This window comes from Solea solea, chromosome 17, assembly GCF_958295425.1.
Source record: "Solea solea chromosome 17, fSolSol10.1, whole genome shotgun sequence".
Taxonomy (NCBI): Eukaryota; Metazoa; Chordata; class Actinopteri; order Pleuronectiformes; family Soleidae; genus Solea; species Solea solea.
In genome coordinates, this window is record NC_081150.1 from 22,556,315 (window position 1) to 22,576,072 (window position 19,758).

The 19,758-nt window shown below is 43.1% G+C and overlaps 1 protein-coding gene across 1 annotated transcript in view; it reads right to left on the reverse strand.

Moving 5' to 3' along the window:
* The window catches only part of LOC131443506 (NLR family CARD domain-containing protein 3-like), a 158,394-nt gene that overhangs the window by 8,428 nt on the left and 130,208 nt on the right, over positions 1 to 19,758 (reverse strand). The window contains exons 4-7 of the mRNA XM_058613192.1: positions 8,653 to 8,781; positions 8,244 to 8,322; positions 3,136 to 3,325; positions 1,248 to 3,051 (exon numbers count right to left, since the gene is read on the reverse strand). Of these exons, the coding sequence (XP_058469175.1) occupies positions 1,248 to 3,051; positions 3,136 to 3,325; positions 8,244 to 8,322; positions 8,653 to 8,781 (2,202 nt within the window). The remainder of the gene's footprint in view (positions 1 to 1,247; positions 3,052 to 3,135; positions 3,326 to 8,243; positions 8,323 to 8,652; positions 8,782 to 19,758) is intronic.

Sequence of the window (19,758 nt, forward strand, 5' to 3'; positions counted from 1 at the left end):
ATTCTAGATTTAAGGACTGGATAGCTAACGGTATAACAGCCTTATGTAGAGTAATGAAAGATGGAAAGTTACTCAGTTTTGAAACGCTTAAAAGGACACATGTTTTAGAAAAACAAGACTTTTATAGATACCTGCAGTTACGGCATTACGTCAATACAAAGATGAAAAATCTAACAAAGATAAACACATGTCTAATTCAATTATTTACAAAAGCTATTAATAAAACTGTGTCATGCTTATATAAGGGTCTGTCTAATTTGAAATCTCACTCTACTTCATATATTCAAATAAAATGGGAGAAGGAAGGAGGGATAAATATATCTGAGGAAGAATGGACAACAATTTGGAGGTATCAATGGAGATGTACCAGCTGACAGAAGTGGAGGGAATTTGGATGGAAAAGTTTGATTAGGTACTTTATTACACCTTCTCAGAAGTCTCACTATGATGATAATTCCCCTGTCTGCTGGAGGAACTGTGGAAATCTAACTTGTACATAGTTGCTAATGTGTGTTTTTCCTTTTTCCATTGTTTGTTTTTTTTGTCTAGGCATTTAGAGCAGACAACAGATGTGAGATGTATGCATGTATGTTTTGCCGGATTTGAATGTCTGTTTCTGAATGTCAATAAAAAATAAATTATAAAAAAATAAAATAATAATAATATTCAGAGTAGAATTGTCCATATAAATCAGCTGAGCACCAACCTGAGAGCCTCCAGAGAACAGTGAGGACTCTTCAGTCCATCACACAGCAACTTCACTCCTGGATCCTGCAGGTCATTGTTACACAGGTCCAGTTCTCTGAGATGGGAGGGGTTTGAGTTCAGAGCTGAGGTCAGAGAAGAACATCCTTCCTCTGAGACCAGACAACCTGACAGACTGGAGTTAAGAAGTTATGATGATCTCAGTGATTCAGAAAAAACATCTTCATCAACAAGAACCTAAAGAAGCAAAGAGTCTGAGTCAGAGTTCTGACCTGAGAGTCTCCAGAGAACAGTGAGGACTCTTCAGTCCATCACACAGCAGCTTCACTCCTGGATCCTGCAGGTCGTTGTTACTCAGGTCCACGTGTCTCAGACGAGAGGACACAGTGCTGAGGACTGAGGACAGAGCTTCACAGCTTCTCTCTGAGAGTTTACAGCCACTCAGTCTGAGGTAGAAAACAGTGATGAACAAAAGGTTAAACATGTTTGTCTTGTGCTCTTTAGAATATGTCTTATTAATATTTATACACTGATCCACGTACAGAGCTTTGTTGGAGGCTTTGACCACCGGCAGCAGCTTCAGAAGAGCCTCCTCTGAAGCAGAGTATTTCTTCAGGTCAAACTCTTCCAGATCTTTTCCTGATGACAGTAAGATGAAGACCAGAGCTGACCACTGAGCTGGAGACAGTGTCTCTGTGGACAGGCGTCCTGATGTGAGGGACTCTTGGATCTCCTCCACAAGAGAACGATGGTTAAGTTCATTCAGACAGTGGAACAGGTTGATGCTTCTCTCTGCTGACAGATTCTCACTGATCTTCTTCTTGATGTACTCAACTGTTTCCTGATTGGTCTGTGAACCACTTCCTGTTTGTGTCAGTAGACCTCTTAAGAGCTTCTGATTGGTCTCCAGTGAAAGACCCAGGAGGAAGCGGAGGGACAAGTCCAGGTGTCCATTTGGACTCAGTAAGGCCTCGTCCACAGCACTCTGGTGCAGATGATTCAGTTTAGGTTTTTTTCTAAACGGCCTGGACCACTGGCTCGTTGTTGGTTCTTCTGACAACAGATTTGTTCCAGAGGTGATAAAGGTCAGATGAACATGAAGAGCAGCCAGAAACTCCTGAACACTCAGATGGACAAAGCAGAAGACCTTGTCCTGGTACAGGCCTCTCTCCTCTCTAAAGATCTGAGTGAAGACTCCTGAGTAAACTGAAGCTGCTGTGATATCGATGCCACACTCTGTCAGGTCTGATTCATAGAAGATCAGGTTTCCTTTCTGCAGCTGCTCAAAAGCCAGTTTCCCCAGAGACTCAATCATCTTCCTGTTCTCTGGACTCCTGTGTGGATCTGTCTCAGCTCCTCCATCATATTTGACCCTCTTCACTTTGGACTGAACCACCAGGAAGTGGATGTACATCTCAGTCAGGGTCTTGGGCAGTTCTCCTCCATCTCTGGTTTTCAGCATGTTCTCCAGAACTGTTGCAGTGATCCAGCAGAAGACTGGGATGTGGCACATGATGTGGAGGCTTTGTGATGTCTGGATGTGGGAGATGATCCTCCTGGCCTTCTCCTCATCTCTGAACCTCTTCCTGAAGTAGTCCTCCTTCTGTGGGTCCGTGAACCCTCTGACCTCTGTCACCATGTCCACACAGTCAGGAGGGATCTGATTGGCTGCTGCAGGTCGTGTGGTTATCCAGAGGCGAGCAGAGGGAAGCAGTTTCCCCCTGATGAGGTTTGTCAGCAGCACGTCCACTGAGGTGGACGCTGTGATGTCAGTCAGGATCTCAGTGTTGTGGAAGTCCAGAGGAAGTCGACACTCGTCCAGCCCATCAAAGATGAAGACCACCTTAAAGTCTTCAAACCTGCAGATTCCTATTTCTTTGGTTTCAGTGAAGAAGTGATGGATGAGTTCCACCAAACTGAACTTCTTCTCTTTCAGCACATTCAGCTCTCTGAAGGTGAAGGGAAACATGAGCTGTACGTCCTGGTTGCTTTTGTCTTCAGCCCAGTCCAGAGTGAACTTCTGTGTTAACACTGTTTTCCCAATGCCAGCCACGCCCTTTGTCATCACTCTTCGGATTGGTCCGTCTCTTCCCGCTGAGGCTTTAAAGATGTCTTCTTGTCTGATGGTTGTTTCTGGTCTGTCTGGTTTCCAGGAAGCTCTATCAATCTGTCTGACCTCATGTTCTTCATTGACCTCGCTAGTGCCTCCCTCTGTGATGTAAAGCTCTGTGAAGATCTCATTCAGAAGGGTAGGGTTTCCTGCTTTAGCCACACCCTCAAACAAACACTGGAACTTCTTCTTCAGGTTTGATTTGAGCTCACGTCGACAAGCTGGAGCTCTGATTTCTGACAGAACACAAGAAAATAAATCAGTGAGTGGATCATTGAGAAAATAAGATGTTCTTCCTTTCACATTAAAAGTCCTCTTACCGTCAGCTAGCTTCTCCTGCTTCATCCTCCTTAAGAAGTCCTCTGTGATCTTCAGAAAGGCCTCTCTGCTGCTCCTCTGCTCCTCATCCTCCCTCTGACTCTCTGAGACTTCTGTGTGATCTGTATCCAGAACCTTGTGGATCTTCTTCAGCTCGTTCTTCACAAAGCAGATGATGTTCTCCTCCAGCAGCTGGAACAGAACATGTGAAGTTTAACCTCAGATGATCAGTGACAGAGTGAAGTCCTGCAGGTCCACAGAGCAGCATCCAGACTGTCAGGACCAGGAGCCTCATGTATAAAAGAGTGTGCAGCTTTCATACTAAAAGACGGCGTTTATAAAGTACGTACGCAAAGAAAATCTCAGATTTATAAAACTGTGCGTACGCCAAGTCCTGCACACCTTTTCTTTATATATCCCATCAAACGTGAAACTGAGCGGAGATGAATGAGGAACACAATTGACCAGCGCAACCAGAAAAGACAGTGGGGACTCCACAGCATAGGCTTACTACTCCTCTTGCTGCTGTTATCCGGGGTTGTACAACTCAATCCAGGACCAATAGTCACTGAGTGCATCACAAATCATTGGTGCCAAGCTCCCGTCAATAACATCGCCTAGGTAGGTGAGTTTCTGTGGAATACTCGTACACATACCTGGCCTCCCCCTACTTGGAGTCGATGCCTTGGCTTTAGATTTCAACAATCGAGCCAGCACAACGGCGGCGGCGCTAACGGGGGAACACCAGCCTAAAAACTCTACTCCTAACGCTGTTTGGTCCATCAATCTTGCTGTTAAAAAACAAAGCTCTATTAAAACATTTCAAACAGTTAACCACGCAAAGGTCGTTTGGGATCCGAAGCAGAAACCGAGAGGACTTTTGGGCGGCCATTTAAACATCAGGAGTGTCGTCTCAAAAACTGAACAGTTGACTTTTTATGCATCTGAAACATGGCCTCAACATTCTACCCCATCAATGTATTTACAATGAGCGGGTTCCAATGCTTCAGATGAGACAGGGCCGTGGGAAAAGAGGGCGGGGTACTTGTGTATGTGAAAGACTCTATCAAATGCGAACGCATATATTTCAAGCCGGAAATCTCTCTTGAGTATGTCGCACTAAAAGTTGTTTTGTCTCAGCAAATGTCATTCATTATTATAGGCTTTTATAGACCCCCGACTGCCAATGACACATTTTATGACGAATTTGCTGATATTCTTAAAGAATGTGACCATAACAAAGAAATTATTATTATGGGGGATTTTAATCTCAATTGGGAAGATAAGTCTAAGAGGAGAAAGCTAAAAGTTATCACAGACAAATACCATCTAGAACAACTGATAAAGGGCCCAACCAGAATCACAAAATGTTCACGTACACAACTTGATCTTTTCTTCTCCAATAAACCTGAAAGAATAACTAAAACGTATAACCTGATCACTGGCTTGTCAGACTACAATCTAACTCTGGTGGCAAGGAAATTAACCAGTAAAAGATTTAAGATTAATGCTTCAGCTTCACGCCACACAAATGTTAACTGTATACCTAAAAGTATACAGGAAACATTTGATAATGCGATAAATAACTTGGACTGGGGAGACATTTTATCCTCTGAAAATCTGGAGAATAGTTGCCAGCTATTTACATCAAAAATCAACATTGTCAGAGATAAACACATCGTTAAAAACAAGAGAAAAAATAAGAACAAGGTCAACCTGCCTTGGTTTAGTGAAATTCTATGGCAACTGATGAAGTGTAGAGACGCTGCCTTAAAAAAGGCCATTCAAACCAAAAGAGACACAGACATTTTGGTCTATAAAAACCTAAGGAACAAAGTCATAAACAAACTGAGATTAGCCAAGTCACACTTCTTTCTCAAACCTTTGAATGATGCTAAAGGGAACAGCAGCGAAATTTGGAAAAGCATCAACAGTCTCTTAGGGAGAGCTCAACATCACACTGAAGATATCAATGCCAAAAGTGCCTCCATTTTTAATTCTTTTTTTATTGACTATGTTCAGGAACTAGGAAATCATTTTAAGACTGGTGAACAACTCACTGATCTGAATGTTGCGGGACAGGGTTTTGACCTAGTCACAGTCACTGAAGAGGAAGTGAAGAAAGTGATTTGCTCTCTAAAAAACTCAAAAAGCAAGGATGTCTCTCATCAGGACACAGTGTCTATCAAAAAACATTCAACCACACTAATTCCTCCAATTACTCACTTGGCAAACCTCTCCATTATGCAAAGTTTCTTTCCTCCACACTGGAAACAGGCCATTGTAACTCCTATCTTTAAATCTGGTGATCGCAATATAGTCAGTAACTACAGACCCATTAGCATCTTACCAGCAATTTCCAAAATTGTAGAGAAAATCGTCATAAACAAACTTACAGACCACATAAATAGCTGTAACCCTGGTCTTGACTCAATTTGGATTCTGAAAACACCATTCCACAGAAACAGCCATCCTCCACCTAACAGAGCAAATCAGACTTGGTCTGGACAAAGGTGGAAAGTTGTTGGAGCTGTGTTCTTAGACTTAAGTAAAGCCTTCGACACAGTTAATCATAACGTCCTGTTGTCTAAGCTCTCCAACATCAACCTTTCGTCCAACACACTTGCATGGATATCGTCCTACCTATCCGATCCGAAGGCAGTGTGTGAAAATCAAAGATGCAGGCTCCAGCTACTTGAGGTGCACAATGGGTGTACCTCAAGGATCTGTGTTAGGCCCACTACTATTCAGTTTATACATTAATGACCTCCCACAGTACTGTCATGACGTAGAGGTACAACTCTATGCTGATGACACCGTCTTATACACACATGCAAAATCAACTCAGCAAGCTGCTACTAAACTAACCAACGCCATGGTTGGAGTTGCAGAGTGGCTCGACCAATCCTGTCTCACCCTGAATGTAAGTAAAACAAAAGGCATGTTCTTCTCCAACACCAAGCTGAACATCCCAGATGTAAATATCTACATCAGAGGTGAACAGATTGAGACTGTCAGCGAGTTCAAATATCTTGGTGTGCTACTTGATCCAAATCTGAGTTTCAAGAAACATGTCAAAAAGATGACAAAAACTATCAAATACAACTTGGCTAACTTCAGGCAGATTAGATCCTCCCTATCCACAGAGGTTGCACAAATATTTCTGCATGCTCTTATTTTATCTCACATCTCCTATTGTATCACTTGTTGGGGGCAGGCTAGCCAAACAACAATCAGGCCCTTAGAATCCCTGTATAAACAGGCACTGAAAATATTTGACAAAAAGACACTTAGGTACCATCACTGTGACATACTACACAGGCACAATCTTCTACCTTTTGAAAATCTCAGATTTTTGTCAAACGTATGCCCAGTCTACAAAATCCTAAAAGGCTTGGCTCCCACCTGTCTGCAAAGGTTTGTTTGTTACCGTGGCACTGTAAGGTCCACTAGAACAGCATCTGTACACAGCTGCACTGTACCGTTTCGCTACTCAGCATTTGGACATGCAGCCTTTTCTGTTAAAGCTGTCACACAATGGAACACCATTCCAGATAATATAAAACACTCTGACCTGCTTGGTGGGTTTAAAGCTAAAATAAAAAAAAAAACACCTAAAACTCTCACAACAATTCACCCACTAATTTGCCAGTGGCTATTTGTGTGAGTGTATGTATGTGTGTGTGTGCACCTGTGAGGGGCACTTCCTATATTGCTGTATGTTCTTACTTGTTGCGTAATGTTTTATCTGTGCTGTATTTATTTGTCCTTCTACATGACATTACCTGCTGAGTGATATTTGATGTTTTATCTGTGTTGTATTTATCTTTAGGCAGGGACTGCAGATGTAAATTAGCCCAAGGCTAACTCAATCAAATCAAATCAAAAAACCACGCCCACCCACAAATGAATATACAAATGACTCTAAAACGCCTTCGTCCTGAAAAAGGACAACTGCGGCAGCAAAGAAAGAGGAAAATAAAAGAAAAAGAAGGAAAGTGCACGATCAACTCGTCAATTTATGATGTATAAATCTGTAAAAATAGATTATTTTGGTCGGTTTTTTTTTTGGAATTAGTGATAAACACAAAGGAACTAAATGTCAGGGTCACAGCGACTGTTCTCATATTAATATTGATGCTTAAAAAACTGGCTGTGCATTGATAGTTGATCCTGTGCATGTTTGTTTCTGGTGTAACATGTATGTTTAGACATGACTGATCCATGTGAGCTGAATTTACAGATTATTTCAACAATCTATAAATGTCACACGTCATCATCTACACACATTACGCACAAAATAAGCAGACAGAGTTCACGGAGTTACTCCATGTAACCATTCATTACTGTCACTGATTGTGTTGTGGATGCTGCGCCTTTCTCTTCCGATGAAAGGCACAGCGGTGGCGGAATAACTTTTTCGTAGTTATTTCGTTATCGTGTGGATTAAAATGGGATAAAGAAAATGTTCTACTCAACGTTCAAGTCCTGTTTTCTTACAACAAATGAGTCTGTAACTTTATTTTGTGTTTAAAACATTATAGACTGACGTGTGTTCATGTGTTCATGTCAGCAGCTGTGTTTACATCACTGTGTTACATAAAGAAAATATTAATCTGTGGAAAATTAGTTTCAGTAATTTGCTCAAAGTAAATAAGTGAGTCTCCCTCTCTCTCACACACACACACACAGGTTTGTAGTGTGTGTGTTCGCTCACAGAATCAGTTTCGTCTTCAGTGTCCTCTCTGATGTTATCCACATATGTTCAAACGTACGTGGTGTATCAGTATTGTTTGTCACAGAAAATTCATGTTTGTCACTGTAGACACATTAATAATATTATTTTCAAACACTGTGATAAGTTTCAGAGCTTAATATTGCAGCGTCTCCACCTGACAAGAGTTTGCGGAGCTCTCGGCAAATTCTCACGGCAGCTCGAGAGTTTGCGCTGCGATGCGCAAACTTCCACGCCAAGTACATTTTTATACATGCCGTCTGTGCATGAAAGCAAGCGTACGCCGTCTTTTTGTGCGTACGCACGGTTTATACATGAGGCCCCAGGACTCTGCTTCAGTATTAACAGTAGTGTCATGTTTGTACATTTACACACCTTAAATATGGAGTCCAGGTCTGCTCCATGCTGCTGGACAGACTGACCACTGAGAACCTCCGTCCTCTGCTGATCAACTCTGAGGAGAAAAGATTCAGTGTCATTTACTAAACAATCATTTGTTTCTACCAGGTTTTCAATGTGCTGCACCTACGATTCTTCTTCAGTCAAGTTCACGTGACATGAGTTTGACAGGTTGAAGACAAAAGTCCCTGAAGGACAGTCTCTAGTGTTTGTTACGTATTCAGAGACGAGGACAGGCTGAAGACGTTTAGTGGAGACAGAAAAACAACATTGGTCCACCAAAGAGAAGAAGAGTGTTTTTCTGGATTCAACATGCTTTGGACTAGACAGGCTCCCCCTGGTGGAGGATCATGTAAGTGTGTGTTACTATGTGTGAAATTCTTACATCAGTTCACCATGTTTTTGTCCATCCTTGAAGTTAATAAGACGATCTATAGACAAGTCACTCTTCATGGACACACAGCTGGGTCCAGGTCCAGGTCTGGCAGAGTCTGGTCCCTGTTGATGGATCCTCCTACAAACACAGGACATGACATGTAAATACAACATCTGCTGTGATTGATCTAATTAATGATCTACAGTATCAGGAGACACAAGGAAAACAGGTTTGTGTCAGAAATGGTTGAGTGTGACCCAGATGGTGTCAAACACTACACTGATTAACACATTTAAGACTTCCACATCTTCAGTCGGATCACTTTACCCAAACCCAAGCACTTGAGCCAGGACTGTTCCACAATTATTCAACATTTCTTATTTTTTCATGGGTCCAGATCTGAGATTAAATGGGGACGGGTCTGTTTGGGACTTGGGTCCAGAATGTCTTGGGTCTGCATGGGTCTGGGTCTGAATTCTCAAATATTAGGTGTCTCTGGTGCTACATGGTGGATCATTTGAGTTGTTGACCTGTGAAGACCTCCACCCTCCATCATCTGACCTCTGTTCTTGTTTGAAGTTCACAGGTTCATTCATGGACCAGTCACTCTTCATGGACACACAGCTGGGTCCAGCACCAGGTCCAGGTCCAGGTCCAGCAGAGTCTGGTCTCTGTTGATGGATCCTCCTACAAACACATGATGTGTAAATAAAACACTGAGCTGTGACATGGAGACGAGTCACATGATCCATGAGATCCTCATCTCACCTCTGACCCTCATGTTCCTCACACAGAGTGGTTTTAGAGGGCGGAGCTTCCTCTTCACTGTCCTTGATCTGATTCATAGCAGAGCGCCACCTGCTGGGAGAATAAAACTCGCTCATTACAAGTTCTGCTAACATGGGTGGACCACATTGACCTAATGTGGGCCGGTCAGCAAGAAGACTTTTTTTAACCACAGAATTGGCCGACATGACCCTCATTGGCTGACTGAACAATCGGCACAGCCCATTGGTTTATGCTAATAATGGACTGTCAGTCACTCAGTTACTGGTTCATTTCAAAGAGCCGTTAAAAAGGTTTGACTCGTTCGTGAACGTCACAGCTCGACTCACAACTCACTCAAGACGCTGTTTGCGTCACACTTTACAGCCCTTCACTGCAGGTGAGTCCACTGGTTTAACAGAAGAGCCCGCCCTCTGGTGGTCAGGTAAGAAGCTGCCCAATAGATAGATAGATATGTATGTTAAACATCTGGACTTTGAAGAGATGTCGTTAATTGTGACGATTGAGAATAAACGTTTAATTAGGGTTCGAGCAACAAGGTTGCAAGAAACCTATTGAAACTGGAAGGATTATTATTATTAGGGTTCGAGCAACAAGGTTGCAAGAACCCTATTGAAATGCAAAAGATTATTATTATTAGGGTTCGAGCAACAAGGTTGCAAGAAACCTATTGAAACTGGAAGGATTATTATTATTAGGGTTCGAGCAACAAGGTTGCAAGAAACCTATTGAAACTGGAAGGATTATTATTATTATTAGGGTTCGAGCAACAAGGTTGCAAGAAACCTATTGAAACTGGAAGGATTATTATTATTATTATTCTTATTATTCCTTAAAGTAAATCGCGTTTTTGAGGCCTTTCCCATACCCCAAAACTCACAGATTTTTGTGACCGCATCAATCCTGGTGTAAATTTACGTCTGAAAAAGGTTCGGGGAATGTGCGTCGAAAATTGAATGTGGGAGGGGCCAAAACGTGCGAAGCGACCTGTCAAAATTCACCATGACCAACACAAATATCGCACATGCACGAAATTCGGTACACATGTGTAGTGGGTCAGGATGAAGAAAAAATTACATTATGACCATGATCCAAACCCAACAGGAAATCCGCCATCTTGGGTTGATTGGCCATTTTTTGGCGATTTTGGCGAATTCGCAGCAATGGTATTTGAACTAACTCCTCCTAGAGTTTTCGTGCGATCACCTTCAAACTTGGTGAGGTCCCTGTGGACCAGTTGAGGAGCTCACGGTATCAAAAGTTTTTTCAAATGTCACATGGCGCACGAGATAGGGGGCGGCAAAGTTCGTGATGATTCTGATGTTTCGCATCAGAAAAACAAAACTCTTATAACTTTGCGATGGAAGGTCCGATCCGAACCAAACTTGCTACCATTGATGATGGGCCATGGCTGAAGACGTCTATGAAAAAACGGTGAAGTTTGAAAACAGCGCCTCCTTGTGGTGAAAGAAAATACACAAAAAAAAAGTTTTTTTACGATTTCGGGAATAACTTTTACACAGATAATCGTACCGCACTCAAAATTGGTGACAACAGTCAAAACACATGGTAGATGATGCGTGATCAATATGACGACAAATCGTTTAACGGTGTTGCCATGGCAACGACGCAAAGTCGGATTTTTGGGACAAAAAATCAAACTGCTACAACTTCGTGAATCCTGGTCCGATCTGAACCAAACTTGCTAGGATTGATGACAGTCCGGCCCTAAAGACGTCTATATGAAAATATTAAATTTCGAAAACAGCGCCCCCTGGTGACAGCAGACAATATGACAGCTTGTATTTCAATTATCTCCTCCTAGAGCTTTTGTGCGATCACCTTCAAACTTGGTGAGATCAATGTGGACGAGTTGAGGATCAAAAGTTATCAAAAGCTTTTTAAAATATTGTATGGCGTACGAGATAGGGGGCGCCAAAATTGGAGATAATAATAATTTTTCATAACAGACAATGAAACTCTTATAACTTTCGCGATGGAAGGTCTGATCCCAACCAAACTTGCTATAGTTGATGCTGGTTAGTTGCTGAAGACGACTATGTTGCTGAAACGGTACATTTTGAAAACAGCACCTCCTGGTGGTGGTAGAAAATTCTAAAAAAACAAACTGTTACAACTTTGCCAATCCTGGTCCGATCTGAACCAAACTTGCAAGGATTGATGACAGTCCGGCCCTGAACACGTCTATATGAAAATATTCATTTTCAAATACAGCGCCCCCTGGTGACAGCAGACAGAATTACATTTATAGTTTTTGATGCTGCTCCAACAGGGATTGTTGTATCCACTTGAAACTTAGTATGCGGGACCCCAGACCCTTCCTCAACATGTCCGTAAAAGGTCACCTCCCTACAGGAAGTGGAACGCCCGAAACAGGAAGTAAAGTCTTACATTGTCCGATTGACACGAAACTAGATATGTGAGTTACCGGACCTTCCCTGAACATGTTTACGGAGACGCCGTTGACCGAACAGGAAGTCGGCCATTTTAAACAGGAAGTGCCCTCTAACTTTGCCGTACGTTGTCCGATCTGCACAAAACCTTATATGTGAGTTAAGGGACCTGTCCTGAGCATGTCCGTAAAAGGTCACCTCCCTACAGGAAGTGGAACGCCCGAAACAGGAAGTAAAGTCTTACATTGTCCGATCTGAACAAAACTTGATATGTAAGACAAGGGAACTTCCCTGAACACGTTTACGGAGACGAACAGGAAGTTGGCCATTTTAAACAGGAAGTGCCCTCTAACTTTGCCGTACGTTGTCCGATTTGCACAAAACATTTTATGTGACACCAGGGACCTGTCCTGAGCATGTCTGCAAGAGATGACCTCCCAACAGGAAGTGGAATGCCCGAAACAGGAAGTAAACTCCAAGATTATCCAATCTGCACAAAACTTGATATGTAAGACAAGGGAAGTTCCCTGAACACGTTTACGGACACGCACTTGACCGAACAGGAAGTCTGCCATTTTAAACAGGAAGTGCCCTATAACTTTGCCATACGTTGCCCGATCCCCCTCGAAATTTGGAACGACATGCGCGGGGACGCAGCTGAAAATAACTAGTACTGAAAATAACTAGTACTGAAAATAACTAGTACCGCGCGCGGTGAATGAACGGGTGAGAGCGCGAGGCACGCGGGGAGCCGTGGCACACGGCGACCCGCGTGGGTCGGCTCGAACCCGTTCAGAACCGCGCGCGGTACTAGTTATTTTCAGTACTAGTTATTTTCATTATTCTTATTATTCCTTAAAGTAAATCGCCTTTTTGAGGCCTTTCCCATACCCCAAAACTCACCAATTTTTGTGACCGCATCAATCCTGGTGTAAATTTACGTCTGAAAAAGGTTCGGGGAATGTGCGTCGAAAATTGAATGTGGGAGGGGCCAATAAGTGCGGCGCCACCTGTCCAAATTCACCATGACCAACACAAATATCGCACATGCACGAAATTCGGTACACATGTGTAGTGGGTCAGGATGAAGAAAAAATTACATTATGACCATGATCCAAACCCAACAGGAAATCCGCCATCTTGGGTTGATTGGCGATTTTTTGGCGATTTTGGCGAATTCGCAGCAATGGTATTTGAACTAACTCCTCCTAGAGTTTTCGTGCGATCACCTTCAAACTTGGTGAGGTCCCTGTGGACCAGTTGAGGAGCTCACGGTATCAAATGATTTTTCAAATGTCGCACGGCGCACGAGATAGGGGGCGGCAAAGTTCGTGATGATTCTGATGTTTCGCATCAGAAAAAAAAAACTCTTATAACTTTGCGATGGAAGGTCCGATCCGAACCAAACTTGCTACCATTGATGATGGGCCATGGCTGAAGACGTCTATGAAAAAACGGTGAAGTTTGAAAACAGCGCCTTCTTGTGGTGAAAGAAAATACACAAAAAAAAAGTTTTTTTACGATTTCGGGGAAAACTTTTACACAGATAATCGTACCGCACTGAAAATTGGTGACAACAGTCAAAACACATGGTAGATGATGCGTGATCAATATTACGACAAATCGTTTAACGGTGTTGCCATGGCAACGACGCAAAGTCGGATTTTTGGGACAAAAAATCAAACTGCTACAACTTCGTGAATCCTGGTCCGATCTGAACCAAACTTGCTAGGATTGATGATAGTCCGGCCCTAAAGACGTCTATATGAAAATATTAAATTTCGAAAACAGCGCCCCCTGGTGACAGCAGACAATATGACAGCTTGTATTTCAATTATCTCCTCCTAGAGCTTTTGTGCGATCACCTTCAAACTTGGTGAGATCAATGTGGACGAGTTGAGCATCAAAAGTTATCAAAAGCTTTTTAAAATATTGTATGGCGTACGAGATAGGGGGCGCCAAAATCGGAGATAATAATAATTTTTCATAACAGACAATGAAACTCTTATAACTTCGCGATGGAAGGTCTGATCCCAACCAAACTTGCTATAGTTGATGATGGTTAGTTGCTGAAGACGACTATGTTGCTGAAACGGTACATTTTGAAAACAGCGCCTCCTGGGGGTGGTAGAAAATTCTAAAAAAACAAACTGTTACAACTTTGCCAATCCTGGTCCGATCTGAACCAAACTTGCAAGGATTGATGACAGTCAGGCCCTGAACACGTCTATATGAAAATATTCATTTTCAAATACAGCGCCCCCTGGTGACAGCAGACAGAATTACATTTATAGTTTTTGATGCTGCTCCAACAGGGATTGTTGTATCCACTTGAAACTTAGTATGTGGGACCCCAGACCCTTCCTCAACATGTCCGTAAAAGGTCACCTCCCTACAGGAAGTGGAACGCCCGAAACAGGAAGTAAAGTCTTACATTGTCCGATTGACACGAAACTGGATATGTGAGTTACGGGACCTTCCCTGAACATGTTTCCAGAGACGCCGTCGACCGAACAGGAAGTCGGCCATTTTAAACAGGAAGTGCCCTCTAACTTTGCCGTACGTTGTCCGATCTGCACAAAACCTTATATGTGAGTTAAGGGACCTGTCCTGAGCATGTCCGTAAAAGGTCACCTCCCTACAGGAAGTGGAACGCCCGAAACAGGAAGTAAAGTCTTACATTGTCCGATTGACACGAGACTAGATATGTGAGTTACGGGACCTTCCCTGAACATGTTTCCAGAGACGAACAGGAAGTTGGCCATTTTAAACAGGAAGTGCCCTCTAACTTTGCCGTACGTTGTCCGATTTGCACGAAACCTTATATGTGACACCAGGGACCTGTCCTGAGCATGTCTGCAAAAGATGACCTCCCAACAGGAAGTGGAATGCCCGAAACAGGAAGTAAACTCTAAGATTGTCCGATCTGAACAAAACTTGATATGTAAGACAAGGGAAGTTCCCTGAACACGTTTACGGACACGCACTTGACCGAACAGGAAGTCTGCCATTTTAAACAGGAAGTGCCCTATAACTTTGCGATACGTTGCCCGATCCCCCTCGAAATTTGGAACGACATGCGCGGAGACGCAGCTGAAAATAACTAGTACTGAAAATAACTAGTACTGAAAATAACTAGTACTGAAAATAACTAGTACCGCGCGCGGTGAATGAACGGGTGAGAGCGCGAGGCACGCGGGGAGCCGTGGCACACGGCGACCCGCGTGGGTCGGCTCGAACCCGTTCAGAACCGCGCGCGGTACTAGTTATTTTTATTATTATTATTCTTATTATTCCCCCAAATGAATTGCCTTTTTGAGGCCTTTCCCATACCCCAAAACTCACCAATTTTTGTGACCGCATCAATCGTGGTGTAAATTTACGTCTGAAAAAGGTTCGGGGAATGTGCGTCGAAAATTGAATGTGGGAGGGGCCAATAAGTGCGGCGCCACCTGTCCAAATTCACCATGACCAACACAAATATCGCACATGCACGAAATTCGGTACACATGTGTAGTGGGTCAGGATGAAGAAAAAATTACATTATGACCATGATCCAAACCCAACAGGAAATCCGCCATCTTGGGTTGATTGGCGATTTTTTGGCGATTTTGGCGAATTCGCAGCAATGGTATTTGAACTAACTCCTCCTAGAGTTTTCGTGCGATCACCTTCAAACTTGGTGAGGTCCCTGTGGACCAGTTGAGGAGCTCACGGTATCAAAAGTTTTTTCAAATGTCGCACGGCGCACGAGATAGGGGGCGGCAAAGTTCGTGATGATTCTGATGTTTCGCATCAGAAAAACAAAACTCTTATAACTTTGCGATGGAAGGTCCGATCCGAACCAAACTTGCTATGATTGATGATGGGCCATGGCTGAAGACGTCTATGAAAAAACGGTGAAGTTTGAAAACAGTGCCTCCTTGTGGTGAAAGAAAATACACAAAAAAAAAGTTTTTTTACGATTTCGGGAATAACTTTTACACAGATAATCGTACCGCACTCAAAATTGGTGACAACAGTCAAAACACATGGTAGATGATGCGTGATCAATATGACGACAAATCGTTTAACGGTGTTGCCATGGCAACGACGCAAAGTCGGATTTTTGGGACAAAAAATCAAACTGCTACAACTTCGTGAATCCTGGTCCGATCTGAACCAAACTTGCTAGGATTGATGATAGTCCGGCCCTAAAGACGTCTATATGAAAATATTCAATTTCGAAAACAGCGCCCCCTGGTGACAGCAGACAATATGACAGCTTGTATTTCAATTATCTCCTCCTAGAGCTTTTGTGCGATCACCTTCAAACTTGGTGAGATCAATGTGGACGAGTTGAGCATCAAAAGTTATCAAAAGCTTTTTAAAATATTGTATGGCGTACGAGATAGGGGGCGCCAAAATTGGAGATAATAATAATTTTTCATAACAGACAATGAAACTCTTATAACTTTGCGATGGAAGGTCTGATCCCAACCAAACTTGCTATAGTTGATGATGGTTAGTTGCTGAAGACGACTATGTTGCTGAAACGGTACATTTTGAAAACAGCGCCTCCTGGTGGTGCTAGAAAATTCTAAAAAAACAAACTGTTACAACTTTGCCAATCCTGGTCCCATCTGAACCAAACTTGCAAGGATTGATGACAGTCCTGCCCTGAACACGTCTATATGAAAATGTTCATTTTCAAATACAGCGCCCCCTGGTGACAGCAGACAGAATTACATTTATAGTTTTTGATGCTGCTCCAACAGGGATTGTTGTATCCACTTGAAACTTAGTATGTGGGACCCCAGACCCTATCTCAACATGTCCGTAAAAGGTCACTTCCCTACAGGAAGTGGAAGGCCCAAAACAGGAAGTAAAGTCTTACATTGTCCGATTGACACGAAACTGGATATGTGAGTTACGGGACCTTCCCTGAACATGTTTCCGGAGACGAACAGGAAGTCAGCCATTTTAAACAGGAAGTGCCCTCTAACTTTGCCATACATTGTCCGATTTGCACAAAACCTTATATGTGACACCAGGGACCTGTCCTGAGCTTGTCCGTAAAAGGTCACCTCCCTACAGGAAGTGGAACGCCCGTAACAGGAAGTAAAGTCTTACGTTGTCCGATTGACACAAAACTAGATATGTGAGTAACGGGACCTTCCCTGAACATGTTTCCAGAGACGAACAGGAAGTTGGCCATTTTAAACAGGAAGTGCCCTCTAACTTTGCCGTACGTTGTCCGATTTGTACGAAACCTTATATGTGACACCAGGGACCTGTCCTGAGCATGTCTGCAAAAGATGACCTCCCAACAGGAAGTGGAATGCCCGAAACAGGAAGTAAACTCTAAGATTGTCCGATCTGCACAAAACTTGATATGTAAGACAAGGGAAGTTCCCTGAACACGTTTACGGACACGCACTTGACCGAACAGGAAGTCTGCCATTTTAAACAGGAAGTGCCCTATAACTTTGCCATACATTGCCCGATCCCCCTCGAAATTTGGAACGACATGCGCGGGGACGCCGCTGAAAATAACTAGTACTGAAAATAACTAGTACTGAAAATAACTAGTACTGAAAATAACTAGTACTGAAAATAACTAGTACCGCGCGCGGTGAATGAACGGGTGAGAGCGCGAGGCACGCGGGGAGACGTGGCACACGGCGACCCGCGTGGGTCGGCTCGAACCCGTTCAGAACCGCGCGCGGTACTAGTTATTATTATTATTCTTATTATTCCTTAAAGTAAATCGCCTTTTTGAGGCCTTTCCCATACCCCAAAACTCACCAATTTTTGTGACCGCATCAATCGTGGTGTAAATTTACGTCTGAAAAAGGTTCGGGGAATGTGCGTCGAAAATTGAATGTGGGAGGGGCCAATAAGTGCGGCGCCACCTGTCCAAATTCACCATGACCAACACAAATATCGCACATGCACGAAATTCGGTACACATGTGTAGTGGGTCAGGATGAAGAAAAAATTACATTATGACCATGATCCAAACCCAACAGGAAATCCGCCATCTTGGGTTGATTGGCGATTTTTTGGCGATTTTGGCGAATTCGCAGCAATGGTATTTGAACTAACTCCTCCTAGAGTTTTCGTGCAATCACCTTCAAACTTGGTGAGGTCCCTGTGGACCAGTTGAGGAGCTCACGGTATCAAAAGTTTTTTCAAATGTCGCATGGCGCACGAGATAAGGGGCGGCAAATTCGTGATGATTCTGATGTTTCGCATCAGAAAAAAAAACCTCTTATAACTTTGCGATGGAAGGTCCGATCCGAACCAAACTTGCTACCATTGATGATGGGCCATGGCTGAAGACGTCTATGAAAAAACGGTGAAGTTTGAAAACAGCGCCTCCTTGTGGTGAAAGAAAATACACAAAAAAAAAGTTTTTTTACGATTTCGGGAATAACTTTTACACAGATAATCGTACCGCACTCAAAATTGGTGACAACAGTCAAAACACATGGTAGATGATGCGTGATCAATATGACGACAAATCGTTTAACGGTGTTGCCATGGCAACGACTCAAAGTCGGATTTTTGGGACAAAAAATCAAACTGCTACAACTTCGTGAATCCTGGTCCGATCTGAACCAAACTTGCTAGGATTGATGATAGTCCGGCCCTAAAGACGTCTATATGAAAATATTAAATTTCGAAAACAGCGCCCCCTGGTGACAGCAGACAATATGACAGCTTGTATTTCAATTATCTCCTCCTAGAGCTTTTGTGCGATCACCTTCAAACTTGGTGAGATCAATGTGGACGAGTTGAGCATCAAAAGTTATCAAAAGCTTTTTAAAATATTGTATGGCGTAGGAGATAGGGGGCGCCAAAATTGGAGATAATAATAATTTTTCACAACAGACAGTAAAACTCTTATAACGTCGCGATGGAAGGTCTGATCCCAACCAAACTTGCTATACTTGATGATGGTTAGTTGCTGAAGACGACTATGTTGCTGAAACGGTACATTTTGAAAACAGCGCCTCCTGGTGGTGGTAGAAAATTCTAAAAAAACAAACTGTTACAACTTTGCCAATCCTGGTCCGATCTGAACCAAACTTGCAAGGATTGATGACAGTCCGGCCCTGAACACGTCTATATGAAAATATTCATTTTCAAATACAGCGCCCCCTGGTGACAGCAGACAGAATTACATTTATAGTTTTTGAGACTGCTCCAACAGGGATTGTTGTATCCACTTGAAACTTAGTATGTGGGACCCCAGACCCTTCCTCAACATGTCCGTAAAAGGTCACCTCCCTACAGGAAGTGGAACGCCCGAAACAGGAAGTAAAGTCTTACATTGTCCGATTGACACGAAACTAGATATGTGAGTTACTGGACCTTCCCTGAACATGTTTACGGAGACGCCGTTGACCGAACAGGAAGTCGGCCATTTTAAACAGGAAGTGCCCTCTAACTTTGCCGTACGTTGTCCGATCTGCACAAAACCTTATATGTGACACCAGGGACCTGTCCTGAGCATGTCCGTAAAAGGTCACCTCCCTACAGGAAGTGGAACGCCCGAAACAGGAAGTAAAGTCTTACATTGTCCGATTGACACGAAACTAGATATGTGAGTTACTGGACCTTCCCTGAACATGTTTACGGAGACGCCATTGACCGAACAGGAAGTCGGCCATTTTAAACAGAAAGTGCCCTCTAACTTTGCCGTACATTATCCGATCTGCACAAAACCTTATATGTGACACCAGGGACCTGTCCTGAGCATGTCCGTAAAAGGTCACCTCCCTACAGGAAGTGGAACGCCCGAAACAGGAAGTAAAGTCTTACATTGTCCGATTGACACGAAACTAGATATGTGAGTTACTGGACCTTCCCTGAACATGTTTACGGAGACGCCGTTGACCGAACAGGAAGTCGGCCATTTTAAACAGGA